Raw genomic sequence first — 9,738 nt, 5'->3', positions numbered from 1 at the left:
AAAAAAAAAAACTGTGCAGTAAATTAGGATGGGATGAAAGAAATGGAAGAGAGGTAGCATTCATGATTATCAAAGAGAATCTAGAGAAAGCTCAAGGAACTAAAACTCTTCAAAAATATCTATGGCTGGGTATATCATATGCAAAGTAAAGGGAGATAAATTGGAAACTGTACAGTGATGTGATAAGATCAAAGCAATGTCATATAAACCTTGATAATGTATGTGAAAGAGACATTGTGGAGTTATTTAGCTGTTTTTTGTTGTTTTGTTTTATTTTTTGTTTCTTTGTTTGTTTGTTTGAAACAGTGTTTGTCTATAGCTTTGGAGCCTTTCCTGGAACTACCTCTTGTAGACCAGGCTAACCTCAATCTCAGAAATCTACCTGCCTCTGCTTCCCGAGTGCTGGGATTAAAGGCATGGACTACTACTGCCTGGCTATTTAGCTGTTTTAAGAGCAGAAATTGAACAATTTAATTTTATTTTGCCCATTCTAGTTTGCCCATACTATTGTATAAACTGACTGAGCTGAACTAAGAAAAAAGACAGTTACAGTATTGAAAGTGAGGACCTTTTACTTGAGAAGAGGAAAGGACGTTGCATAGAAGCTCATTCAAGACATATATAAGAAATCAAATCAAAAGACTTGGTGCATTGTGATGAGTAATACTGTATACCAATTTAAAAGGCTATGAAATCACCAAAGAGATGGCCTCTAACCAATGTAAAAAGAGGCAATATGACCACAAAAACAGTAATGTGGATGTAAATCAAGGAAAGATTATCTTTGAGAAGCATAACTGTGAATTTTGTGTCATCAAGTTTGCATTAGTCTGTTACTTCAGGATTAAGAAACTATTACATTGCTTTTCCGAGTCGCCGTCAAGATGGCCGAAGTGGAGCAGAAGAAGAAGCGGACCTTCTGCAAGTTCACCTACTGCAGCGTGGACCTGGACCAGCTGCTGGACATGTCTTATGAGCAGCAGATACAGCTCTACAGCGCCCAGCAGAGGCAATGCCTCAACCACAGCCCAAGGCAGAAGCAGCACTCGTTGCTCAAGAGCCTGAGGAAGGCCAAGAAGGAGGCCCCACCCATGGAGAAGCCCAAGATGGTGAAGACCTACCTGCAGGACATGATCATCCTGCCCGAGATGGTGGGGAGCATGGTGGGCGTGTACAAAGGCAAGACCTTTAACCATGTGGAGATCGAGCCTGAGATGATTGGCCACTACCTGGGCGAGTTCTCCATTACCTACAAGTCTGTGAAACACAGCCGGCCTGGCATTGGTGCCACCAACTTCTACCACTTCATACCCCTCAAGTAGCTGTGGCCAATAAAAACTCATGTTCAGTCAAAAAAAAAAAAGAGAGAAAGAAAGAAAGAAAGAAAGAAAGAAAGAAAGAAAGAAAGAAAGAAAGAAAGAAAGAAAGAAAGGAAGAAAGAAACTACTACATTAAAGCACATATTTAGTTTTACTTGTATTTGTTAGGCTGACACCTCCCCCCCCCCCTCTTTTTTTTGGTTTTTCGAAACAGGTTTTCTCTGTGGTTTTGGAGCCTGTCCTGGAACTAGCTCTTGTAGACCAGGCTGGTCTGGAACTCACAGAGATCTGCCTGCCTCTATCCTCTCCCTTTTTATATTATGTCACTAAGACTTGTTTGGCAATTTAAGTGTCTAAAATGATTGTTGTGCGGGGGAGGATAAAGTTTCAATTAATTTATTAACATACACACAAAAAAACTTTGAGTCCAGAATATCATATAGTGTATCAAATTTATTATCATTGCTAAGTTTTGTGGTCAAAGAATTGTTTTATGCTAGCAAAGTGTCCCTTGTGTACATTGACAGTTTCTTTATTCTTATAATTCATTTCCTCACTTTTCCTTATGTGAAATTTTCTGGAGAGATATGAACAAGCATTTATTGAACCCAGATAAGATATTGAGAATAGACAAGCATAACAATTTCACAATTTCCAGCTGAGGGAATCAGTGAATTTATTGGAATTATTAGAGTTGTATTGGTGTAAAGACCATCCCAGCATGGGTGAAGAGTCACTAAAGCTTCTTCTTTCAAACTCCTTGTATAATTTGCAGGCAAGCTAATCAGGTTGGAGACTATCTTCTCCTTAGCAATAGTTATTCTTTACATAACATTGGGCAAAGGTGTTGTGAATCATGAAAGTTTTATGAAATTCCAGAAACAGACATTTTGTTTGCTTCCTGAGGTTCACTCCAGGAAGGATTTTTTCAAAGCAGAGAAAAATCACTCTACAACAGTCTTCTTCTTTGAGTTGATTTTCTAAGGACATTCATAATTACTTATCTTTTATCCATTTCTGTCTGCTTTACTTCACTTGTGAAAGCATTAATAATATACACTATAATATGTGTGATATGTTCACATGCATGCTAATTTCACCCAGTTAATGACCTCTGAGGTATCATTAATGATCTTTGTGTATGTTAATGTATATAATGACCTGTGAGAAGTATTCTTACTTTATAGAAAGAGAAGTTTAGAAAATTCAAAGAAGCACCATTAGGTTTAAAGCCTCTTTCTTCTTTCTATTGCATTTTAAGGGAAAACATTCATTTGAGACATATTGTGATACTATCAGTTCTGGATAGGATTGGAGAATCCAAAATCTCTATGGAATACTCAGTTGATTCTAGTGTTACTCATAAAAACACTCTGAACAGCAAGAGGACTTACTTGCTATGAGTTTCATAATAGAAATTACACATTCAAATTTAAAACCAATTAATTTTAGCCTCAAGGCATGTATTACTTGCAGAACTATGTTGCAAAGAAGAAAATTTCAGCCTATCTTAATATAAAATGCAAGTATAAATGTTTTTCCATGTTTTTTGTACTTTTCTATCATATTTTTAATTAAGATTATTATGAATGATTCACTAATTCATGAAATAAAATATCATACATTTGTTTATTATATACAACATATTATTCACAGACTAAATCTGATTTTACACACTATAAATAGAATCTGATCTTGTTTGAAATGCTTACAGAACAAAAAAATGATACCATATTTTTTATATTTTTCTTTATATCAAAAGTAGTTTGTTAAGCAATATATCCTGTTTATGATTTGTCCTCTTTCTTCTCTTTCCAGTTCTGTCCCACCTCCTCTCACATCTGGATCCATTCCCTTTCTTTCTCTCAATAGAAAACAGTCATTTAAGGGACAAAAATAATAATAATATATATATAAGATAAAAGCAAGCACATGTGATAGGACAAAATAAAACAAAAAAACATATCATTTGTTTTTATTGTTCTTAGTCATTCTTACAGCTGTAAAATGAAATCAACAGCAAGTTTTTATTTACATGTTCCTGATGATAGAAAATTTTGAACAATTCTTAAATGTTTCGTAGTCATTTGAGCTTTCTCTTTTAAGAATTATTTATTTAGATATATACCTCATTTTTTAAAATTCAGTAAATATAAATTTAGTAAAACACTTTTACCATTCTGTATTTTGGTGTTTTGCACAAATAATGGTATTCTTTCGCATGCAGAAGATTTTCTTTTTCATGAACTCCCATTTATTAATTGTTGATATTAGTGCCTGCAGTATCAATGTTCTGTTCAAGAAGATATCTTCGGTGCTGATGCACTCAGGGCTGTTCCTCAGTTTTTCTTTTTCTTTTTTTTTTCTGTCAGATTCAGTGTGCCTGGTTTTTAGTTGAAGTTTTGGTTCACTTGGTCTTGAGTTTTGTGTATCATGATAGATCTATTTTTCATGTTTGTATGTTCTACATACAGTCATCAAGTTCAACTAGCATCATTTGCTGTAGATGGTTGCTTTTTTACAGTGTGTTTTTCTGGCCTCATTATAAATTATTAGGAATGCATAGGTGTGTGGATTTATATTTTTAACTTGTAATGTAAGCTATTTGTTAAGCCTGTTTGCCATTTATGAAGCATCATGTTAGTTTGCATATAGTCTTTTAATATGATTTGGAGAAGTAGGGTATATAATAAAATATTTCTTTTCACTGATTGTGAAGCATTATTTCTTCTTGCACCTAAAAAAGTGTTTTCCTCTACCCAACTGTTAATAAGCAAATTTCCAGTATTTTGACAAATATATATATATATAATTTTAAACACATCTCAGTCATATAATTAACATTCAAATTAAGCATATTGCCAAATAGTATTAAGACACCAATGTGGATCCTTGGAAAAATTGACTCCTTGTCATTCTACAGTATGTTCTCCCTCCCCTCTCTCTTCTCTGTCTCTCTTCCTGTATGTGTGTGTGCTTTACTATGATCATGCAAGTAAATTAAAAAAAAAATAAATCAGTTCTTTCTCTCACCAAGACAGAAATGATAACTAAATCAAAAGGAGACTAAAATAACCTTTACTACTTTTCTCATTTAAAGTTGCTTATTTAAAATGCAATTAAGAAGAGTTCAGGAACTTGAGTTTCATTGGGGACTTATAGTAACCAGTAGAACAAACCAAGCATTTCTGAGCATTATTAATACAATAATACAATCACTTGAGGAATGGTGAACATGATGCATTTTATAATTTAGGAAAAGATGCTATTTTAAATTCTATACTAAGGCTCAGTGAAGTTTTATGACCTTGAACATTTTTGGAAGGGTATTTTCATGATTGATTTCAGTTGTACTAAATATTATTTAGCTGTCATTGAAGAGCTCATATATTTAATCTGATATTTTAATTACATTTTTCAAATTTAAAATATGCTTTTATTTTCAATAGTCCTTAATTTGAATTTCTTATGCTTATGAGGAAAAAATTTGTGTAGCAAAATGCACTATTTACAAATATTTATCTGGCAGTATAGTGGCAAAGATAAGAGATTTCAAAAGGTGTAGAGAAAGCTTTGCATGTGTTCCATATATTCAGTGAAAAACAAACTCTAATCTTGATTTAAGAAATTATAAAATACATCAGTCTCTTGGGCTAATTTGTTTCTACCTAACTGTTCCCTGTTCTAACCTGGTGTGTTTTGAAAGACAGAGAGTAAGATGTCTCACTGTTTTTGATATAGAATTGTCTCTCCTCCTGGAAAGATTGCAGACAGATGGGAAGTGGAGATAGGCTTTTAATCTGTCCTAAATTCAAACATGAACAGTGGGATCCATTTGACATGGGGAAAAAAAGAGAAATATTCAGAAATAGATGTTGCTGCAACAGTTCTGATATGCAAATATTCATTTCTTTCTAAATAAACAGCAGAGTAAAGTGTTAATTACTCATGTCATTTGCTTAGCTTCAAATGTATATATTTGAAAATTATTAATTTTCCATATTGTTATCGAATAATCCATCATATTTCCAGTATCAAAATTATATAATATTGTAATAAAAACTTCTAGGGTAAACTGGAGATTTTGAATATTTTATGAGGATAAATTTACTGATAGTATTAAAGGTCAACTTTTCCTGTAGTGAATTTTTAAAAAGTCACAATTGTGCATGTGCATGGCAGAAATGTAAGATGTTTTTGGTCTTAGTGAATTAGGGAAAGTAAATAATGGAGATTAATTATGGTCTCTGCAATTGCTTTCCTTTGTGATCACAGCTACACATTTCCTGTACTGTTTTTTGTTTGTTCTTTTTGTTGATTTGCTTGTTTGTTGGCTTTGTTAAAGCTGAAAATAGGTCTTAATACATCCTAGTCACAGATTCCCCTTGTTCAACTCTTCCCAGCTCCCTCACAACCTTCTCTCAAAGATACATTTCCCCTTCATTTCTTTTCATAAAGTAGCAGACATCCAAGAGGCAACAATGAAACAGGACAAAGCAAGATACACAAAGACAAGGCAAAAGACCTTGTATCAAGGATAGACAAGACAGCTCTATATAAAGATTCTCAAGAACAGGCCAAATGACTCTTTTCTATGGACAGGACTCCAACAAAAATACCAAGCCAACAGCCACAATGTACATACAGCGGACCTGGTGTAGACCCATGCTTGCTACTAAAGTGTGTATGAGCCCATATGAGTCCTATTAGTTGAATCGGTTCTCTATGTTCTCCTGGCATCCTCTATCCCCTCTGCCTATTATAATTTTCCCCCCTCTTCCATGGAATTCTGGTGTGGTACAATTCTGTTTTCTGTCAATTATGTTTCAAATAAGTGCTGCTTGGTCAGTAGCCAGGCATGAAATATAGGTGGGACAACCAGAGAGGAAGTAGAGGTGGAGCAAGGAGAACAGGAATGTTCTGGAAAGAAGGAAGTTCTTCCTACAGTCCTGCCCAGACCACAAAAGTAGCAGGATGTGATCTAGCCCACTGAAAAAGGTACTGAGCCATGTGGCTCACATAGATAAAAATAATGGGTTAAAATACATTATAAGAGCTAATATAAAGCATGAGCTAATGGGTCAATCAGTTTATAACCAAAGACTCTCTGTGTCTTTGGGACTTACCTGCTGTGGGAACTGGGCAGGACAGAAATCCCAAAAAAGGAGACTCCTCATGTAACTGAATGGCATCCATGTGGACAACTATATCCACAAAAACGCTGACAGAGCTTGGGAAGTAATTCTAGACAGAAAAGAATAGAGTAAAGGATGGCTTCTTAGTAGAAGCAATTTCTCAGGTCTGCTCTGCTTGCTAGAGGCAAGCACTTTCATTTAAGAGAGGCTTCCTGGCTCAGCATTAGCTGCAAAACCTTGCAGCTCCTTTAAGAGGTCCTTCCATGAAACACTTACATAGTGTTGATGAAAAGTTAACCACATGCTTTTTGGTTTTCACCCATAGCAGGAAAAAGTCCATGATATTTAAAATGCCGGCTTTCTGGGCCATACTGCCAGGGAAACTTCTAACTCAAGCTCTGACTATGGAGCATTTGAGTGTGGTTTGTGAGCACACTGCTGTAGCTTGCTTGCAGGCAGGGATCTGGAAATGCCATAGAGTTGTGGTAATAAACATGACTACAGCCAATACATCTGTCATAAGGCTGGAATAGTAGAAAACTAAGGAAAGGGCTGGATCCAGCCATCAAAGCCATGGCTTTAATCCTACCCATATTTCTTGGTAAATTAAAGACTCATGTAGTCAGAAAAAGGAGGTATACAGTAAAGATAGATTCAAAAATAAACCTCTAAACAGTTTACTGTATGTTAAAAAAAATATTTGCAAGCTTGGGAGTGTAACAAAAAAGCTTAAAGTCCTTAAAATAAAAAAGAAAGAAACAGAGTAGTTGGGTGTGTTATTACACACCATTCATCCCAACACTTGGGAGGCAGAGGTAGATGGACCTCTGTGAGTTCAAGGTGTGGTGGCACACACCTTTAATCCCAGCACTTGGGAGGCAGAGGCAGCTGGATCTCTGTGAGTACAAAGACAGCCTGGTCAACAAAGGGAGTTCCAGGACAACCAAAGATATACAGAGGACCTGTCTCAAAAAGTAAAAGTAAAAATAAAAGAAATAGAGGTTAAAATAAAGCCACATAAAGATAGAAAACACACAGGGAATCTTGATACTGTGTATTATTATGTTCTCCTTGAATTGTTTGAATGCTAAGGAAGGAGCAACAGCTGCTAAAAGGTATTTGCTTATAAATGCTGCTGAATTAATCCAACATGGGTATTTTGAAAATATCTTGACTTCAAAATTGAAGTCAAAAGGTATGTTACTTTGGAGAAGAGATTTTACTTTTGTTTCCAAAGGAAATGGGAGGCTGTGGGTTCATTCTGAGTTAAGAAAAGTCAGGTTTGATCAAAGAAGTCTACCTGAGAAATCTCTGGTAGGAACAGATGGCCCAGATGTCTGAGTTCTACATCCAGAACAGGTTCAAGACTGCTGCCTGAGATGATCAAGACTCAGAGGATACTCCAGTCAGGGCTTGATCATAATTCTAAATTTTCTTTAGGTCCTCATAAGATAATCAGTGCCCTAACAAGCAGGAAGTAGTCTGAAAAATTACACCCACATTCTCCAAAAATTGAGTATGGATATTTTCCTTTGATAAAAAAAAATAAAGAGAGCGGCGGCACAGGCCCAGGCGGGGCGGCAGAGTACCTGCACAGGCCCAGGCAGGGCGGCAGAGCACCTGCATAGGCCCAGGTGGGGCAACAGAGCACCAGGGCAGTGCAGGCTCAGGGAGCACCATAGAGTACCAGGGAGGTACAGAAGGTGGCAGACAGCGGGGACCGGCGAACAACACCGAGAGCAGATCGCCCCACTACAATTAAAGCAAAGAGGTAGCCTTTGGTTGGTGAGATCCCTAGCAAAGAAGGAGCCGGGACCTGTTCCTGAAGGCCCTTCTGAGGGGCGAGAGGGAACTGGGCCCCTGGCAGGAGCCAGGAAACAGAGCGACAGCATTTTGTAGGAGGAGCCCCTGGCCAACAGGGAAACCTAACCCGGTTCTAAAAGACCCATTAGATAGCTTCGATAGAAGGAAATGGGCAGGCGCCAAGGCAAGAATTCACCCAACAATCCGAAAAACAACAAGAAAACACGAGAACCCAATGATCTTACAACAGAAAGACTTGAACACCCTAACACAGAAGAAGTGGAAAAAATTGACTTTATGAGAGCAATAGAGTCCCTTAAACAACATGTAAAAGACACCCTTATAGAAATGGATGAGAAGTATAACAAAAAGTTTGAAGAATTGAGTAAATACGTACAAGAGACCCTGGGAAACCAAGAAAAAACGAACAAACAGGTAAAGGAAACAATTCAAGAATTGAAAACTGAAATGGAAACAAGGAAGAAAACACAAACTGAGCACCAGCTGGATATGGAAAATCCAGATCAACGAGCAGAGCCTACAGAAACAAGCGTAATCAATAGAATACAGGAAATAGAAGAAAGAATCTCATAATCTGAGGACACCATAGAGAAAATAAACGCACTAATCAAAGAAAACAGCAAAGCCAACAAATTCTCATCACAAAACATGAAGGAAATATGGGACACAATAAAAAGACCAAACATAAGAATAATAGGAATAGAAGAAGGAGAAGAGTCACAGCTCAAAGGCCCAGAAAATATTTTTAACAAAATCATGGAAGCAAACTTTCCCAACATAAAGAAAGATATTCCTTTGAATATTTAAGAAGCATACAGAACACCAAACAGATTGGATCAAAGAAAAACATCCCCTCGCCATATAATAATCAAAACACAGAATATAGAGATTAAAGAAAGAATATTAAGAGCTGCAAAGGAAAAAGGTCAAATATCTTATAAAGGTAAACTGATCAGACTTATACCTGACTTCTCTATGGAAACCATGAAAGCCAGAAGGTCCTGGATAGATGTACTGCAAAACCTAAGAGACCATGGATGCAAACCCAAACTACTATACCCAGCCAAGCTATCATTCACTATCAATGGAGAAAACAAGACCTTTCAGGATAAGAACAAATTTAAACAATACATAGCCACAAATCCAGCCCTACAGAAGGTAATAGAAGGAAAATCACAACCCAAGGAATCCAACATTGCCAACACTGCCTATAACAACTCAGGCATCTAGCAACCCTTCACCAGCACAACTCAAAGAAGGGAGACACACAAACTCTAATACCAAAAACAATAAGAATAACTGGAGTAAACACCCAATGGTCATTAATATCACTTAATATTAATGGTCTCAATTCACCTATAAAAAGGCACAGGCTAAGAGATTGGATACGAAAACAGGATCCAACATTCTGCTGTTTGCAAGAAACACATCTCAACCACAAAGACAGGCATCTACTCAGA

The 9,738-nt window shown here is 36.5% G+C and overlaps 1 protein-coding gene across 1 annotated transcript; it reads left to right on the top strand.

Moving 5' to 3' along the window:
• Positions 1–884: 884 nt before the first annotated feature.
• Positions 885–1,322, top strand: LOC126488716 (40S ribosomal protein S15-like). The gene has a single exon (XM_050122375.1). It carries the CDS (start codon positions 885–887, stop codon positions 1,320–1,322), a length of 438 nt encoding a protein of 145 aa, XP_049978332.1.
• Positions 1,323–9,738: the final 8,416 nt, after the last annotated feature.

Source organism: Alexandromys fortis, unplaced genomic scaffold (assembly GCF_014885135.2).
Source record: "Alexandromys fortis isolate MF-2015 unplaced genomic scaffold, M_Fortis_MF-2015_v1.1 scaffold_187, whole genome shotgun sequence".
NCBI classification, from domain to species: domain Eukaryota; kingdom Metazoa; phylum Chordata; class Mammalia; order Rodentia; family Cricetidae; genus Alexandromys; species Alexandromys fortis.
The sequence above is the reverse complement of the archived record's forward strand: the minus strand, read 5'-3'. Positions and strand labels throughout refer to the sequence as shown.